This window comes from Paramormyrops kingsleyae, chromosome 11, assembly GCF_048594095.1.
Source record: "Paramormyrops kingsleyae isolate MSU_618 chromosome 11, PKINGS_0.4, whole genome shotgun sequence".
NCBI classification, from domain to species: domain Eukaryota; kingdom Metazoa; phylum Chordata; class Actinopteri; order Osteoglossiformes; family Mormyridae; genus Paramormyrops; species Paramormyrops kingsleyae.
Genome location: NC_132807.1, coordinates 20,205,146 through 20,224,489, shown reverse-complemented (window position 1 = coordinate 20,224,489; position 19,344 = coordinate 20,205,146). Strand labels below are relative to the sequence as shown.

Genomic DNA, 19,344 nt, shown 5'->3' with positions numbered 1-19,344 from the left:
TAACCTCCGACTGGAGGAATGCAGAAACGGGGAAGGTCTGCGAGTCTCTGTGGCTGGAAGTGCTCGAGATGCAGTCAAGGTAACCGAATTCACGAGGCTGATTACCCCCACCCTCCCCAGAGGAGCGGGGGAGCATGTCGGCACATCTTGGACCCTGATGTTCTCCTCTTGAGTGGGTTTGAGGGGGGTGGGGCACCGTCCGTGTCTCATTCCAATGTTCTCATTAGACTTAATTGAATTTCTCGAAAGAAGCATTTGGAGGATCGTGACTCTGGCGGCTTGCAGAGCAGGGGGCTCGCAGTGGAGAGCGTCTTAATGTGCCCAGCACACTTGGTTAGCATGGGCTCCATCGGATAGATGGAGCGGAGAGGCACTGTGTTGTTTCTTTCTGTAGGATCTCTCCATCTTTGTGAATCCTACCAGCGTGACAGCGCCGCCCTTAGTCAGCTCATCAGCGTATGACCTTTCCCTACTCTCCGAAACATCACTGAACCCGTTTCCAAACAACACCTCTGGTTATTCTTCGCCTTATGGGCTGTGTAAGTCCGCTGCCTGAAAATGCTTTATCCTAAGTGTCGCTTCAGCGTTCGCAGTGCTCCGTGAATCACAAGCGATGAACCCGGCCTGTCCCATCAGAACTTAATCTGATCTTTCTTCCAGTGAAGTTAGATCTCATATACCTCAGCTGGACGAGGTTGAGTGCCAGGAAGATCGAGCAAGTGCCGGCACCTCGGAAAAGAAAATCACTGAGCTCTAGGTTCAGTTTTTGGGTTCCACGTTGGATGTGATTTTGAGTAAATAGCTTGCCGTTCACAAAAATTTTAAATCACAGGTGATTTTAAAACGACTAGTTTGATTGAGGAGTGATGTATTAGTCTGGTCTGTAATGAGGTGCTTTTAATATGAAGGCAGCGTAGGTAATAATGTAAAGACACATCAGGTGCCAAGTATCTTACGACAGAAGCAGAAGGTCATTTCCTGGGCATTATGGGAAAAGCAGAGGGACACATCCAGATGCCAAGCACAGGAAACGGCCACTTCATGCAGAAGTTTACAGACTAGGGAGCGACGGTGCTGCCTTTGCGCAGTGACTCCTGAGTAATGTTTGCACATGGGGTGGTTCATTTACCTGGGAGGTGCTTTTATGCGGAGCACTCCGCCAGACGTGCCTCCCAGCACGTTCTTCCTGTTCCTACCACGGAATATTTGCTGAAGTAATTCGAAAGGTCATATACTCAAGTGTAGCTGTAACTCATGCTCGTGTAATTAAGATCCCAGCACTTCAACAGCAAGTTGTACCTCTCTCTTCGTTAATTATATGCACTTCCTTAATTTCGTTATGCTTACTGATTTATCTGTAGGCATCCAGTATTTTTGCTTTGTCCATGTTTTGTTTCAGAGGGATTGTACTAATTAATTAATAGCAAGGCAGATATTGGGCAAAAACCTCCAAAAAACATTTATTTCCGTTTTACTTGTTTAGCAGATACTATTATCCAAAGCAACATGCGTTTGGAAAAGCAGGGTCAGTGACAGTCCCTGGAGAGCTTGGGAATTGGTGAGCAGAGTTTGGTAATTCAGGTCCTGAGAGTAAAAGTCCAGACCAAGATTTTGTTTCAACCAACCAGTTGAGCATAAAGAGTGTCAATCGCAGAGTATTCAACGGGTTGGTTGAAACAAAATCCTGGTCTGGACTCTCTGGACCTGAATTACCCAACTCTGTTGGTGACATCACTCTGCTGACATTGAGATTTGAGCCGGCAGACTTCCGATCATGAGGACATTGTCCTAACCTGCTGAGCCGCAAACCACCCCAGCTGTTTTTGTCCAAAGGGATGTATGAGAGCCAAGAGACCTGTGCTCTAGGCCACCTGACAGTGACGTTTTCACAGTGTCCGTTTTATAAGTGTCCTGCTCGCATGCTGACTTCCCTGGGTTTGTTATTTGTGTGGATCCCCATCTACTCGTTTTCAACTCAGTTCTTCACTCTCATTAGTGATTATAACTGTCTTGTTATGTGTGTTTTGTTATAGGACTAATGAACGTATTGGAATAGATGTGATTTAAGAGAATTCAGAACCATAAAAATAAAGACATGGCAATTAAGTTAATTAAAGTGCCCCACATCTTCTGACGAGCTGAGGATTATTTAAAGTCATTCATTTCATTAAAGGAAAGAGGCAAACTTTTTATCAAGTGTGCTTTTAATTGGCCTATTGCTAATGTTAGGGACAATAAAATGATCCTATTGACTTTGTTATCTATGGAATAGGTTGTGACATTCGCCGGGTCGTTCTGCAGTAATGTGTTGGGGAATCAGAGCCTGCGGCTTCTCGGGCAGCGAGAGGAACGGAACTCCATCCACCCCAGAACCAGGGCAGCTGTGTGAAGGATGCTTTCTAAATGCTTAGACGTGACTGTCCCTCTTCTGAAACACATTTTACCAGAGATGGAAAGTTCAGGTCCAGAAAGTAAAAATCCAGACCAAGGTTTACTTCCAAACAACCAGTTGAGCACGCTGTGATTGTGATTCTTTATACACTACTGAATGTTTGTAACAAATTTTTGGTCTGGATTTTTACTTTCTGGACCTGGACTTTCCACCCCTGCATTAAAGCCACCTGCTGGTGTGTGTGTGCGTGTGTATTTGTGTGTGTGTGTGTGTGTGTGTGTGCGCGTGTGCATGCTCGTGCAAATTTCCGACAGGTGGGCAAGGAGTCACAGGTGATGAGAGTCAGAATGGAGCCGGATTTATTCAGTGAACAGGCAGAAATCCATGAGTGTGGTGGGGAACAGGGAGCGGGTCGGCAAGCCAGAGAGAAACATCTCTTCCCAGAGTGGGGGGCAGTGTGGGGGTGGAGACTCTGTTGCCAGTACGGGGGTGCCGGTCTCCGGGGCGACTGATGACTATTAATGTGGGGAGTGAAAGCATAATTTGTTCTCTTACCATCGACTTAATCTCTGTTTGAGGCAGTCAGCACCCCTCTGTCACAACCCAATGTGTGGTCGCTGACCACCGGCGCCGTGTTTGTACGCGGTGCATTCCAGATGGGCTTTTGCATCGCGGAGAGGGCTTAGTTTAAGGAAAGAATCGTGCCAGCAAGCAGAATTACCCAGAATGCACCAGGAAATAATGAATATTAAAATGAAGTCCTAGTAATGAAGTGATCAGTGAACAGGATGGCGATGGTTCTGCCGGCGTTACCCAGTGAGTCGTTGGTTCTGTGTGTGTTCTGACAGACACGCTGTACTGTTCTGCCCTTTCCATCAAATCCAGCTCACTCTTTATTAGCGAATTTACAAATACACATTACATAACGTGGGTTTTTGTTCTCTCGTCGAGACTATAATCCCAGGAAAAACTTCAAGATGGGGCATCAGTTGAAACTAAACTTGTATAAACCGGCTGTAAGAAGGAGGTAACTAGCTGTGTTAACCGGCGAGTGCCACCCTTTCCGAACGAGGGTGGCACTGAGACAGGACCTTGTGAGAGCTGCCCCCCCCTGCCCAGTGCAGACCTCTCATCACGATTTCCGCAGTAAAAATGAACCCATGCATTACGCTACCTGCTATTAAATGCCATTCAGTTCTGTTCATTTGCTGAAATGATGTCCTTCCTGTACGGTGGGCAGTGTGCTCAGTCCTTTAAATGTGTTTTTTCCCCCTCTTGTTTTGCAGACCTGTTCCTCACGGTGGAGGATGGGTTCCAGACATGGATCAATCAGGTATAGTGCACGCCGCTCCCCACCCCCTCATCAGCAGCCCCACAAGGCTTCTCTCTCATTGGAGACATGCTGTGTTCTATATGTACCTTATATAAAAAGTTCTGTTTAAATCCTTCCATCCTTCCTCCAATTGCTTATTCTGGTCTGGGTTCCGGGGCGGGGGTGGGAACTCCCAGCGTACTCCCTGTTTGGGATTCTAGTCCATTGCAGGGCACATATGCATGCAGCCATGCATTATGGGTAATTTGGTGGTGCCAGTTTGGCAAACTGTGGGACGAGTACCTGAGGGAAGCCCTCCTGGAATAATATCCCTGGTACAGGCTCCATGCCCCCCTACGCGACCCGAACTGGGATAAATGTTCGGAAACTGGATTATAGCAAAATGCCTATAAATGGTTCACATTCACTTTCATGCAGCCTTTCGGGACGGTTTGGGAAGCAGTTTTGAGATTTTGCCGGTAATTAATATTTAAATGTGTGCCAACAGGGCTCAGAGTTCCTGAAAACTTGTTATTCGGCGTATGTAAATAGCGTTTGGTATGCGAATCTTAAGCACAGGGAAAATGGAAATCAATTATGTATTTGCAGAACTGAAAACGCATTAAATGGAAACACTGATAATTGTTCCGGGAGGATCCCCAGGCAGCCGTTAATCCGCACGCTGGGGGTGGGGGGGGGGGGGGGCTGTGCATAAACTTAAAAATGCGGCGCCCCCGTGGCTCAATTAACATGCGGCGTGGCACACCCCCCTCCAGGTTCCTGTGCGCGGCGCGTGCATCCACATCGGTGTTTGTGCATGCATGCAATCCTGAGCCCCTATGTTGCTCCTACTCTTCGCCCCCCACCCCCCCCCCCACCCCCCTTGATTGATCCTGGCTCTGCATCAGCCTCCTTTTTAAAAATACGACACTGAATTGTGGGAAAACAGAGACTCCTGAATCTCAGCTCTTCTGGGCTCAAGGTTAACTCCAGTCTGGAAGTCTAAGACATAAAGATTATTTCTACGATGTCAGTAGTCTCATTCCGGATATATTTTTAAGGTGTAGGGTGTGGCAGGGACAGTTTAGGACAGGCAAACTTTGGCAGCCAAACTTTGATGCCCATTTTCCAGTTGGGTACAATATAATGAAATTCCAGTAGCGTCCTCAGTTCATCCCAGTGCCTCCTCACTCTTGGCCATAGCAGGTGCTCTTTCCCGTAAACGCAGTCTGGGACTCTCACTTCCTCCCTTTTTTTAATCGTGTTTCTTTTTCTTCTGCCGAAACCCTCTGAAGAATTGTCCAGGGTCTGATTAATGGAGGTCGGGTTTCTTTGATTAAATCCGAAAGGGCCAGCGGTGTGGGCCGCCATCGAGCAGAAGCACGCGGGCCTTTATCGCTCATCCGGGCGTCTGTGGCCACGCCGGTTCCTGCCGCCGCACGGCGGTGCTGCACCGCATGAGCAGGGAAGCGGCCGTTTGTCTCCCACGGCCGCCGTCTGTGATTCTGAGCTCTTATCAGACGCGGGCGTCACCGGGTCGCCATGGAAACACCGCTTCCCCGTCTGTTCACCAGGCCGGCGATGATGGATCGATGCGAGGTCTGCGATCTTACAGGAACGGGCGTTAAAACGGACCTGAATCCCCAAACCTAACCCCACAAAAGACACTCAGCTTTTGTCAGCGAGCCCCGGCTTCTGTGGGAGAATAGCGTTTTTAGTGAGGGGGTTGAGCGACACAGTAAATCTCTGCTGGTTGTCAGCAGGCTTCCTCGATCGCCCCCACCCCACCCCCCCCGCCGCACCAGAAGGGTGGCAAGATAAGCAGGAGAAGCAGGAAAGTTTGTGCCTCCCTCCTGATTTCGTTTTTCCCAGCCTAATTTTTCAGTTTGTTGCAACTTTTATTTGGAAATGTGTTCCTGGAGAGAGCCGGGGGGGGGGGGGGGGGGGGGGGGGGGCGGATGTGGTTGGAGCTTCTAGTGAACGTTGCAGTATAGATAAAAGGGGTTAGACTTGGAATAGGCTGAAATTTCACCTCTGACTGTGTGTTGTTTTTGCATGGGGTAAGTTGGTTGGTTGGTTGGTTGGTTGGTGTCGGTGTTTGATGGGGTCTCGTGCTACTGTCCCTTTAAGACCTCATGGTAAAAGGCACATGGTTCAGATTTCCTCCCGCACCAGGTACAGTAGAGAAATGGCAGTGGACTTGTCCATGGCTTTGCCGTCTGCCTGAGTTTGACACGGAGACGTTTGGCCGTCTTCCCGTCCACCGCTGAGGGTCAATCACTCCGTTCTTCACTCTGTGACCCCCCTCCCCCCTCGCGCCCTGACTCTCAGCATCTGAAGGACAGTCCCCAGGTGCGCTGTCCTCCCCCCGGGGCTCCTCCTTGTACTAAGCGGAAGAGGAGAGGCAGAGGTTACCTCTCCCAGCATGGGAGTGGGCGGTCCTTAAATAATTTCATCCAACCATCCATCTTCCAACTGCTTATCTCTGTCAGGCAGCCTATCACAGGCAGTGTAGAGGACAAAGAAGTCAGTCATAAGCATTGCCCATCCATACATCCATCCAGTCATCATCTAATCACTTATATCGGTCATGGTCGTGAGAGACCTGGAACCTATCCGAGATGCACCCTGGACAGGATGCCAGTCAAACTCATTATAATTCCATTTCACATTGACGTTGAGCTCCATATGTGAAATAGTTTGTGGGTTTATTCTTCTTCCATATCTGTTTACTGAAAGACGCGACTGTCCCTCAGGGCCCTCAGATACAGGGTGACACCCGTCCAGGAATCCAGGGGACCAGGAACAGAGCTTCCATAACCCCGTCGTTGTGCCTTAAGGCTCAGCTTCCTTATTTCTGTATCCTGCCGGACTCGCAAGCGTGCGAGTGTTGGCTTGTGAGCCTGGCTTTAACATAGCGATAGCGCAAGATAGCCTCCCATCAGCACACATCACAGCAGGCCGCTGCGTGTGACAGGCAGGACGTGTCACCCTGACAGCCGACGAGCGCTGACATGTTATCCCAAAGCGTCACAGTGTTCCCTCCGGTTCCTCAGTAGAGGGAGTAAGACCGTCGATCAGTCGGTAACAGGCTATGGGCTATGGGCTATGGGCTATGGGCTATGTCACATGTTAAATATGGAAATGTGCCCTGTGGTTAATACGGTAATAGTGAAACGTGAGAGACTGCCGTTTGGGGAGTGTAATTTTTATAATTTATAATTAGTTTATAATTTAATCATTTTATAATTATAAAATTTTATCATTTTTTTGGTAATTCATAATATTTATGTTTAATGGGACATAACTATTCCAGTTTAACAAAAGTTCAGCTGGACTGTTTGCTTTGAATTAGTGCTAAATGATTTAACCTACATTTCCCAGACAAGGAAAAATGGTATCGCAGCTTACTTTCTTAATTACAGTGGTTTGCTTTTGAATGTCAGTCTGTATTAATTCCTGTACAGTGTGAAATAAATATTCATATTGAGTGGGTGTTTTTCTTTTTTTGAAAAAGGAAAATCACGTGACCTTTTGGTTGAGAGAGCATATCTGAATGAAGGGATGTTATTTAATCTCTAGTTCGCTGAATGTATGAATGAGCTCTCAGCAGGTGGGTGGGTGAGGTTAGAAGCGGGACCGATGACAGCTCTGTCCAGCAGGAATCCCATTCCGATGGGGACGTTGCCTTGCCCAGGTTTAAGCCGAAACCCTGGTACTGTGAGGTAAAAACCTAAAGCCACAGAGCCCGTCACGGGTACATGTCTGCTTGCGTATGCGTGTGCATTGGCTCCTATAATGTGCCATAAACACGCAGATACATGCAGCCTTCGTCACTCTGGCTTTGCTTTTCCTCCTTGCCTTCACACAACAGACACGTGCCATTGATGATTCAGGCCGAGTTCCACCCAGGGTGCCTATCAATCCGGAAACTTCAGTGTCCCAGAGCATTAAAGGAGAAAAACGGGGAGGGAAAAAAACTTGCACGTACAGCCAGTGACTCTTTCTGTGCCTCTCGAACCGCCGTCGGGATTTCCAGCCGTCGAACCCGGCAAGGCTTCCGTGACATCTCCACGTTCTCCCCCTTCGCTACGCGGCCCTCCATGCTGACTATCACGACAGGCGATCCTTCCAAGAGGACGGGGAGATTTACCGCGCCCGAGATAAGCATCCTGATACTTTGGCGATCAGCGCACGTCAGTAATCGCTGATCATCAGTCAGCAGTGAGCCACCGTTCCATTTGTTAGAAATATTTTAAGTACCGTCTCTCAGCAGATGACTGAGCTGGGGATTTTCGGGGCTGGATTCGCCGCTCGCTCCCGCGGGCTGAGATAATTGATTTGAGCTTTGCCCTCCCCCCCTGCTGTTTTCTGCTTGCAACTCAGCAGCGTCATGTTGCAGTCAGCGGGAGCACCCCCCGCCCCCCCCCCATGGTGCACCCCCCCTCCTTTACGCGACGTGATGCCTCCACCTGCCATGCCAGAACACCCCCGTTACCCAACATGACGCCCCCCCCTGCTGGGCCCTGTCACACCCCCATCCCCTAGACGCCACCTCTCTCTTCGTGCTGCATGACACCGGCCCCTGGCTGCTGGACCCACACCACCCAGCATGGCACCCTCCCCCCCCCCCCCCCCCCCGGCCACTGAGCCCTGCCTCCCCATCAAACAACAAGGACCATTCAGCAGACACAACCCCCTCCCTACCACCCTAATTGCTGACCCAACATCCTCCAAGCTTAAAATCTGCAACTGTAAAATCCATAGATGTAGATCAGCCAGCATCGCTTCTCCCTCAGCTAGCAAAGGGCCTGACCTCAAGACCAGCCCGTTCCTCAGAACAGCTTCTAGTGAAGCCTGGTCATGCCTGGGGGTGACTCCGCGCCTCTTTGCGCAGCCCCTGCCTGCTGGTATTCCTGCGGACCGTGCTGTGGTCTTTCTCGCTCTGTCTGTGACACCGCCGGCCCGCTGTAATCAGGAGGAACCCTGAAGACCTCGGCGTTCAGCGAGTACTGGGCCAAGCGGGTCGAGGGCTCATTCACCGCTATTTATAACTCACCATTACTGGTGTTCTGTTTCACTGAATAGGGCAGGCAGCCTTTGTGTGCTGTACGCACTGCCGGCTTTGACGCCTCTCGTCACAAAGATGTGATGTAACATCAGTGAAGTTTCCCCACGGCTCGCTGGTCGCTGGGCCCCCGGTTATCCGGCCTAGACCCCCACTGGATTTCACCCTCCCAACAGACGCCGTTCGGTCCCTGTCAGGCCGGAGCTTCGGCCACCGTGAGGCGCTAACAGGTCCGTGGGCTGACATCGGGGGCGAGTGTGCAGCTTGTATCAGGACAGCTCACAGATATTTTCCAAATCATTTAGCCAGAAATGGTTGTATATAGAAGAGCAGACTAATAATTCAGCGGGTCGGCCAGTGAGGGGGGGGGGGATCGTGTCTGTGTGTGTGTCTGTGCATGGGGTTTGCGTTTTCTCCAACAGTCCAAAGACAAGCAAATGGGTAAATTGGCTTCTCTGTGTGGTTGTGTGCCTGACTGTGATCCTTGTAGTGGACTGACATGCCTTTGAGGGTGTTTTCCATTCTTGTGCTCAGTGCTGCCCTCTACAGGCTCCAGGCTTGCCATGACGCTGCCCAGGATGAGCAATTATGGATGGATGGATGGATGGATGGATGGATGGAATATACTAACAGCTCCGTGTTATTGCGCATGTTAGACACCATTTCTGTGTGCCATTAATGACGCTTGTGTAAGGAGAATCCTGCATGTGTTGAATATATATTTTTCAACCCGATTCCATGTGATCAAAGCTTTCATGCATCCTCACCCCCGGAAGGGCAGGTGCAGTGACGCGGCCTGCAGCGGCAGCTAGATTAAACCCGGCTCCCGCGCGGTATCTGTTACCCGCGAGATGAAAGGGACGGGGACACCAGTATGAGGCGCGGGGCTGTTTTTGGTAAAGCCCAGTGACAGAAGAAGAGGCGTTCCAGGGATTGTACAGAGCCGGCGGACGGATCGAAATGCAAACAGGCGCCTTTCTGCGTGAGCGCTCTGCGCGTGATCCGCGCTTTGTCTGTGAGGTTTGACTATGGTGCCTCTTATCCGCTTTTTGTAACTGCGCGTGTGCTCCTATTGGATTTTAAAAGGTTTATTTCTGTCTTCTTATGCCATAAAGGTGTTTTTATAGCCATAGCATGACGGCGTGTGTCCTGGACATTAACTTCAACTTCCTGGCTTAATCGCCTCACTCCAGCTTAGAGACGTCTTCGCTGATGTTCCCTTTGTGTTCCTCCAGAACGGAAACTTCACCAAAAGCTGGAAGACCAGCCTCCCAGATGGCGTGAAGGTCATCGGCCAGTCTGCTTTCGTGGACTTTGGTGAGACACTCTTGCTCTGTTTTCTTTATTATTTTAGTGTTTTGACTCCCTTTTCCATCTGTCACTTTCCAGTGTGCACGTGTGAATGAATCTGTCCAAGAGCGTGTCCATGTTCACGATGAAGCAGGTCAAGGATCCTGATTGGCTGACAGGTGTCGCACTGGCACTAGTCATTAAAGAGCCTTAAATGTAGGCAACTCGACACGCACCGGAGATTCGGCTTAGTCTCCGGCTTCCTGCAGGAACGGTTATTACTCCCGCATTTCGTCCCCCACCTGTCCCGTCCCCCCCCCCCCCCTTGAGTCGTGCTCGACTCTGTTTCAGAAGCCCGCTGGAATATTTTTATAAGCAGGGGCGTCCATTAGGAATGCAGTACGCAGGTGTTTTGTTGTTCAGCGTGCAGGGCAATGTGGGATTCGGTAAACAGAACTTCCAAAAGCATTTTATGCTTTTTAAATAATAGATAAAATGTCTATTGGCCTCTTTTTTGCAACTTAAGCTTTTGTTTACTTCTTTAAGTTTTGTTACATGGACCAATTCCTCACTCAGTTCACTTTCCTGTCGTAAGAAAAGTCCTTTCCGGGTCTGGGTTGGGAAGCTCAGACCATGAATGAGTTTGTATGTTGGGTGCACAGTCAAAGAGCGATAAGTCAGGGCAGGCTGTTCGGTGTTGACGTCGGGATCTCCTGGAGGAGCCGCGGGAGATAAGCAGATGAGCTTAATTGCTGTCGTTCCCGGACCGGTCCACATTCCGCTGCCCCCCCCCCCCCCTTATCGGGCCCCAGCTTGTTTTCATGTCCGTTTCGGCTGCGCTCATGTTGGCATCAGCTTTCTTGGGGGGAGCCACTCTCAGGTTGGTTGGATGTATCGATCTACTCAGTGTCTGTGGCTCGGGTCGATGCGTTACAGTAACTAGAGGGCTGGCTGAGGCGGGGGTTGGGGGGGGGGGGGGGTGATGGGAGAGATGGGCACGGGCACCATGGGAAGGAGGCCCTCAGGATCCGATCAGGTCCAGCCTCCAGCCAGATCTGCCACAGCTGACTGAGATGGACCAGGTTAGGAGAAAACCACCCTGATACAATTGTTCAAATTACAAAAATCCTCGATTATTATTCCCTGGCATAACAGGTCATTATGCAAATGAGAGGTTGTTCCCACAAAAGCGCTGTTGGTTTTGTGTAATTACACCCACCTGTACCTCTTTAGGACTTAATAAAGACAAAATGGCTTTACTCTGTCACGCTGAGCTCGCTGGCTGTCTGAGGGGGCCATGTATCCCAGTTTCTTTATCTGTTACCACTGGGTCAGGATGAGTCCTGTCTTTACCTGACCTCATATCTAGTGCTGGTGTTTTACCACCTCAGTCCACACATTTGCATAGGACCCCTGAGTTTTTTGGGGGGCACCACACACACTAAAAACCACATTTACTCACACATACCTGTATGCAGCCAGTGGACAGGATAGAATAGAATCTGATAACAGAATATAATAGCAGGAGCAGCTAATGAGATGTTAATAGCGAGGATCTAATAAGGGTTAGAGGCAGCTTCTGCTTTCAGAGGAGCTTCAGGCCTTCAGAGATGCTGTCACGCATGTCCTGGACTGTGTGTGGTGGGATATTGGAGCATTCTTGAAGAAGAAAAGCCTCCAGGTGCTTGACGGGTGGAGGAGGTAGAAATCTATTTTACACTCTGGTTTGAACATCCCATAAAGGTTCAAAGTATCCAGTGACTAGGGAGACCACGGAAGGTGTCCTGGTGTTCAGGAAACCAATGTTCAGGTCTTACTGTGGTGTTCGGGGGGCTGGGGGGGGGGGGGCATTATTATCTTAGGACATGGGATCAGTATGAGGGAACAGCCTCGTATTCATTGGCCATTAAAGCACCATGTAGACCAATCATCAGACCTGGAGACTCCCGTAATATGGCTGCCTATGCTAACAGACATTGTGGTCTGACGCCCCCTTCCCTGCCTTCTCCAAATGTAAACCCAATCAGATGTAGGAGCATGGCTGAGAGATGACTCACCAGACCATAATGCTTTTCCCCCTGTTGCTCAGGGATGCAGGTTTTGCATCTTTATGCTTCAGCCTTGAATACGAGCTCTTTCAGAATGGCCGTATATTCCAGCTTAGTGCAGCTCGTGACTTATGGGTTTTGTCGAGACCAGGAGCCAGAGCTGCTGATTCAGTTCTGTAATCATTATACTGTCATGATTGTTTATACTGGTCCTATTGGCATATTAAATGATGCTTCGCTTTTTGCCCCTGCAATTCAAGCACCGACTCTGTGACCTCTTTTGAACTTAATTACTTGACTTATGTCGCTTTACAAACTCCCATATCAAAGTAGTGATGGTCAAACCTCCATTATTGCTGAAACATGCTGCATTCCGTTTTATACGAATCTCCTCTGTACTTCAAAGTTTTCATGTTGTGTTGCTGCTTTTTTGTCTATACTTCATAGACTTTGAGTTTATGAAATGTCGATGGAGTGGCTGGTTTATAAAAATGCCTGTACAAAGGCTATACACCATGACACCTGATCAATATGCTTTTAATGTTAAGATTGAGTTAATAGATAAATATAAACACTGTGGAGCCTTCTGATTGGCCGAGGCTATGGTGGACTGACGTGGCTGTGGTCACATTGATGTTGAGCTGACCCCTCCCTTTATGGGCCATGCACAGGGACTGGAAGCACTTGGAAAACCGACTCCCTTCTTTTGAAAAAAGGCAAAGCTTGGATCTTCAGGCATGTAGGACCAGAATGTGGCCTGGTGGTTACCTAGCGACACAGGCAACCTATCAGGGAGGGCTTGGGGTCAATATCAGGGGGTCCGCCCTGCAGGGGACCGGGAGAGCACAAGGACCGGGGGGGGGGGAAGAGGAGGGGGGATAGCAATGCTTCTGCGGAAAGGGGATGGGCACAGTCTGGTTTGGTGCCAATTATGTTTAGAACTTTGACCTTTAAGGCCTGGCTTAGAATCTCAGCAGGAGTTCAAATTTTCCACCTTGGGCTTCAGTGACTAGGGAACTGTGGAACTGAAGAAGATAAATTTTCAGAGCCTCCCTGGTGCTCAGGAGCCAGACGGAAAGGCCGGCAGTGGGGGCGGGTGGCCAGTGGCCTGCTGTCCAGGGATTCCTGCTTCAAAGGATATAGACCATGACACCGGTCAGAGCGCCCATAGACCACGACACCGGTCACAGCGCCCATAGACCACGACACCGGTCAGAGTGCCCCTAGACCCCGACAGCGGTCAGAGTGCCCCTAGACCCCGACAGCGGTCAGAGCGCCCATAGACCCCGACACCGGTCAGAGTGCCCATAGACCCCGACACCGGTCAGAGCGCCCATAGACCCCGACACCGGTCAGAGCGCCTACAGACCACGACACCGGTCAGAGCGCCTACAGACCCCGACACCGGTCAGAGCACCCATAGACCACGACACCGGTCAGAGCGCCCATAGACCACGACACCGGTCAGAGCGCCTACAGACCACGACACCGGTCAGAGCGCCTACAGACCCCGACACCGGTCAGAGCGCCTACAGACCCCGACACCGGTCAGAGCGCCTACAGACCCCGACACCGGTCAGAGCGCCTACAGACCCCGACACCGGTCAGAGCACCTACAGACCACAACACCGGTCAGAGCGCCTACAGACCACGACACCGGTCAGAGCGCCTACAGACCACGACACCGGTCAGAGCGCCTACAGGCCCCGACACCGGTCAGAGCGCCTACAGACCACGACACCGGTCAGAGCGCCTACAGACCCCGACACCGGTCAGAGCGCCTACAGACCCCGACACCGGTCAGAGCTCCCATAGACCCCGACCACGGTCAGAGCGCCCACAGACCACGACACCGGTCAGAGCGCCTACAGACCCCGACACCGGTCAGAGCGCCTACAGACCACGACACCGGTCAGAGCACCTACAGACCCCGACACCGGTCAGAGCGCCCATAGACCCCGAAACCGGTCAGAGCGCCCATAGACCCCGAAACCGGTCAGAGCGCCCATAGACCCCGACACCGGTCAGAGCGCCTACAGACCCCGACACCGGTCAGAGCGCCTACAGACCCCGACACCGGTCAGAGCTCCCATAGACCCCGACCCCGGTCAGAGCGCCTACAGACCCCGACACCAGTCAGAGCGCCTACAGACCACGACACCGGTCAGAGCACCCCTAGACCCCGACAACGGTCAGAGCGCCCATAGACCCCGACACCGGTCAGAGTGGCAGCAGCTTGCTTAAACCCTGAAGCTTGTGTCGTGAATGAAGAACGAGTGAGTGTGTGGGGGGTAGGTTAGGTAACCAGGATAAATGAGTAATAGCGGAAGGTCGGGGCCAGACGAGCAGCATCCCGGCTCGCTGTCGCCAGCGGCACTCCTTCCCCTCCCGCTCGGCCGCGTGGATCTCGGAAGCGGAGCGACCTCTCCGTGAGACCTCTCCTCCTACATCTGCGCTATTCTCCGCTCCACCTACCATGCTTTTGCTGTTTTTTCCCCTGTAACGTGGCATTTATCGGCTGGAAATAGCGCTGCTAAATGGCCCCTGCGCTGATGTTGCATAAGGCGGCCTACATTAATGCAGGCCCCTGGGAACATCAGCCTGCTGGGGGGGAGGGATAACTGAACCCCCTATGTGCGCTTACCCACTTGTTTACTTAGTTTATTTATTGCATTTTTGTTTTTTGTTTTTTTGCTAATGACAGCAGCTATTCGGGAATATAAAGACAGATTTAACGAAGCAGGTCAGGGGAGCCCTGATTTAAAGGTTCAGCGGCCACGGCATCCAGAACGTGCAGCTCACAGGTCAGCTTCCTCCTCCGCGATACCCTGCCCCCCCGCCATCACCCACTGCTTTTTGGGGCCAGCTGGAAAACAGCAGGTGCACAATAAGGTAACTCGGTATGCAGAGGATGGGGCTGAGTAATATACCCACACTTCTGTGTATAAATCATGGACTAGCACTCCTGAGTATGAATAATATACTCATGGCCATGAGTATGTATAATATACTTCTGCCCCCGAGTATGAATAACATACTCCCTTCCCTGAGTAAGAATAATATACTCACGTCCCACGAATATGAAATATATACTCGTATCCCTGAGTATGAATTGTATGAATCGCCGTCACATTCACCCGTTTGACATTCACAGTTTTGGTTATTCGCAAGCACGAGCTGTGAACAATTAAATGGGAATATTTTTGGAGCTTGCTGAAGGATAGCAGAAACCCACTGATGACATGTATGCCAAAAATAATACTGAAAATGATTTGGATCACATAAAGTCATATATAAATATTAGTAATACATAATACTTGTTAGTGTAAGTGTGTACCATATCTTTCAGATTTAAGTCTTGGCTTGGGTACGCTGCGCAACTTTGTCCCAGCAGCCAGCCAAACTCACGAGTTATCTGTCTTTGTGACCTTGGAGTCTCATGTTTCTCACAGTAACTTTTAAACTTCTAACTGCTGTTAATTTTGAATTTTTAATAATTAGTCCGAAGTGTTCCCAGTGCTTAAAGTAGTAACTTTGTACATACAGGAGGATAATGTAGATGGTTTGTATATTATATAGAAAGGTCTTTATAGGAAATGACAAAGTGTACAGTACAGTACTGTTTGTTTAGAAATTGGTAATAAATTCACATATTCTTACAATTCAGGCTAGCCGACTGTTATGGCTAGAGGTTAGAGGTACACAGTTGTTATTCACAAATTGTCTCATTTGTGGGGATCTGCCGCCCTTAACCCCCAGAAACATATACTTGTGCCCCAGAATATGAAAAATATCCTCACACCCTTGAGATTTCAGTGCAGCCATCGAGCCTGTTTTCTTCTGGTTGAGCAACATTGGGCGTGGCCTTCAGTCGGCGCCCCCCTCGGGCAGGGCACCGGCGGGGCTTCTCGGGCTAGGACCTGCCCAGCAGCTTTCAGGGCACCATGCGGGTACCGGAGGCCAGTTTAGGGTGAGGCGGAGGGTCACTAGAAAAAACAAAGGCTTTTTGTGTGGGGGCCCTAGAAAGAAGAAGCCCGCCTCTACTGGCCCCCACCTCAGCCTGAATTTCAGACATTACCACGCCGCTACTTCGCGCCTGTCCTCACCCAAGAAGCGAGCAAACTGCCCTCCGCCATCTCATCTATCCACTACACCTGGTGGTTTGAAGATCTGATGCATTAATGGACCGACTCTCTCCCTCCCCCGTAAACATCACCTTCATCGGGCTGCTGCTGACGCCACCAACGTCTCTGGTTCGAGCCCAGGGGTGGCGGCCTCTCTGCCTCTCTTACGACACGCCATATGGTCGTTGAGCATATGCCAGGCGAATCACCCCATCTGCATTTACGCATCGTTCCGGCTTTTTCCGTCGCCAGCAACCACAGCCTAATGCATTATTCATTAGCGGTGGCAGTGGTGGAGTGTCACTGCACTGCTGGGCACACCACAGGTTTTTTTTGCTGTGTTTTGTTTTGTTTTGTTTGTTTTGTTTTGTTTTGTTTTTCACTCATTAGTATGCTAACTTCAAGAGTGTTGTTGTTATGTTTTTTTCTCCACCTGGGCGGGTACTTCATTCTCCCGCGTCTCGCTGAGGTCTTCGCAGCTCTTCGTTACAAACCGTTTACCCAGAAGTATCAGCGTGTCGGTATGGAAACACCAGGCTGCTCAGGCCCTGGGACACACAGCTCGGTGTTCAATGTCAGACATGAGTTTGGACAAGGGTCCTGATTGAAGCTCTGCTTCCCTCGTCACCCTCGTGTGCAGAAATCCTAGACAAGTTTGGGAAGAACCGTCTGTGTGAGTCAGCGGGTTAGGATGCCTTGCTTGTGATCAGAAGGTCACCGGTTCAGATCCCAGGGTCAGCAAAGTGACTTCACTGCTGGGTCCTTGGGCAAGGCCCTTAAAATCCAGTTGCTCCAGGGACTGGCTGATCCTGCTTTCTCAAGAACATGCATGGCTTTGGTCAAAAGCATCTGCTAAATAACTGAAATGTAATGTAAATGTAAAAGACATCCATCGAAGACCTCACCCAAACAGCGTGTATCAGTCAGCAGATTCACACTGGCCCTATGTGGACACCCCCGTCACTCAGGCATTGTGGGAGTCCGATGTCAGACCTGCGTGTGGACGGCACTCAGCAGCAGTGGAACGGGCCCCCACCCCCCCCAGCCCCATCACATCGTGTGCACAATCCCTTGATTATTGATGGGCATGTCATGGTCAATGACCCTTTTTCTCCCCCTTTTCCATTCAGGCCTCCTCGGTCAGCCCCCCCCCCCCCCCAACCCCCAGAGGCTCACCTGCACTGGGCTTAAAGATTCCAAAACAAAATGAGAGAATATGACCATAAAGGACTGGAGTCATGGTTGAGTTGGTTGTTGTTAGCACAGATTGGCAGTGTGTATTAGGCGTGTATGTTTATGTCCATGTCCATCTACAAGACAGACTTTGCAGTCTGCTCACATTCATTGACGCTTTGATGCATTTGTGCCTCTGCAGATGGGGACGGCTCGCAGGACCACCTGCTGCCAGTGTGTCATGACGCAGAATGCAAGAAAAGCGCCATCTACCTCTCTAAGCCTGGGGACCATCAGGTGAGTCGGCATGACCTCACAGGGGAGTGCTGGCTTATTGGGGTTAAAGGTCATGGGGGAGTTCAGAGGTCATCTGGGGTCATGGGTGTGGCAGACATACGTGAATGTGTGATTTCCCCTGAGCCACATCAGCCTGCATGTAGACTTTTTGGCCACTTTGAAATGCTGGAGAAAGCACCCCTGCCTTTGGGGGGGGGGACGATGGCAAAGGGGCAGGCCAGGTGTAGGGCCGTGGTAGTGGCTGGCTCCAGCTAGTTCTGGATCATTCCTTCTGCAGGCCATGTGCCAGAGTGTCTGGGTTTCCAAGAGTGAGATAAAATCAGACTGATCAGTCACATGGTATGTGGTGAGGAGAGGGACTTCTCCTCGCTTCTCCTCGCTTCTCCTCACTTCTCCTCGCTTCTCCTCACTTCTCCTCGCTTCTCCTCACCATTCCACGCCTCCAGGCGCCTCTGTTCAGATCCACTTGCCCGCTTTTTAATCAGGCCCCCGGAGCCAATTAGCAGAAGCCGAAAGCATTTGTCTTTGAGCTTGTTGACCGCGGCTAATGGCTCCCACTCAGATCCCGTAACGTCAGCGAGATGGAGAGATCTGGCCGGTCATCTCCAGCAGCTGTCCCTGATGGTGATTACATTTAGCTTGAAGTCAGGGCTTCTGCGATGATTGAGGACCTCAATCCCCTGCGAGCTGGTCCAGTACACGGGGGCGTCTTTGCGAGATGTCTTTACGTTACTCGGACCGACCCCTACACAGACCTAAGCAGTCCCTGACATGTGGGGGAGGCACCCCCCCCCCTTACACTGCCCAATTTCATCCAGTGACAAAAGTAAACATTGTCGACCAGCAAGTGGCGGGCGTGGGGGGGCGGGGAACAACGGTAACCAGGTGTGGTGATGGTAAATCTTGTCAACTGCGTAGGGGTGTAAACTGTGTAGTAAAAGTGTTGACTGTGGGGGGGGGGGGGTGTTGAGGTCTGAGCTGGCCGAGTTGATGTCTCGGGGCGTCCCAAAATCCCGGGCAGGCAGAGGTGGTGCTGCATCTTATTTCACATTCATTTCCTTTCTGTCAGCTGCAGAGTCGCATCCCTGCCTTGGCCTTGACTTGATAATATCCGCTGCTCTTTTTGGTCTTCTCTCCAAAAGGCACGCAATGGATGCTTTCTCCCCTCCCCGTCTTCATGCCCCCGCCCACCCCCCCCCGACCCCAATCACCCCATGTCAGGGGCAAGTTAGTCATTTTTCACTTCCAGCTTTAAAATCCGTCCTTCTCCAAATCTAAATATTTTGAGGAGATACCTCAGTACCTCATGGGGAGTCCCGGGTCGCCATGGGTGATGTGAGTGTGTGTGTGTGTGTGCCCCCGCATGTGTGCACGTATGTTCGCGTGTCAGATACCGTGGCCTGCGGACAGCAGATGGCGTCATCCCGGGGAAGGTCAGGACAGCTCGAACCACAGACACGGGATGGAATTGGAGGTTATCTCCAAGGTGACGTCTAGACGCAGTGATGCGTGAGTCATCGTCACATCCTCCAGTTACCCTGTTTGCCCGTGAGGGTATGACAGGCCATGGGGGCGGGGCAGGGTTAGCAGTGGGGGCTGATGGAACGGGCAGCAGTGGGGGCAGCACGTTACCAGTTACC

At 50.9% G+C, this 19,344-nt stretch overlaps 1 protein-coding gene across 1 annotated transcript in view; it reads left to right on the top strand.

The window, feature by feature from the left end:
• itfg1 (integrin alpha FG-GAP repeat containing 1) overlaps positions 1–19,344 on the top strand; it is an 83,605-nt gene that overhangs the window by 13,051 nt on the left and 51,210 nt on the right. The window contains exons 7-9 of the mRNA XM_072718233.1: positions 3,679–3,725; positions 10,008–10,089; positions 17,610–17,704. Of these exons, the coding sequence (XP_072574334.1) occupies positions 3,679–3,725; positions 10,008–10,089; positions 17,610–17,704 (224 nt within the window). The remainder of the gene's footprint in view (positions 1–3,678; positions 3,726–10,007; positions 10,090–17,609; positions 17,705–19,344) is intronic.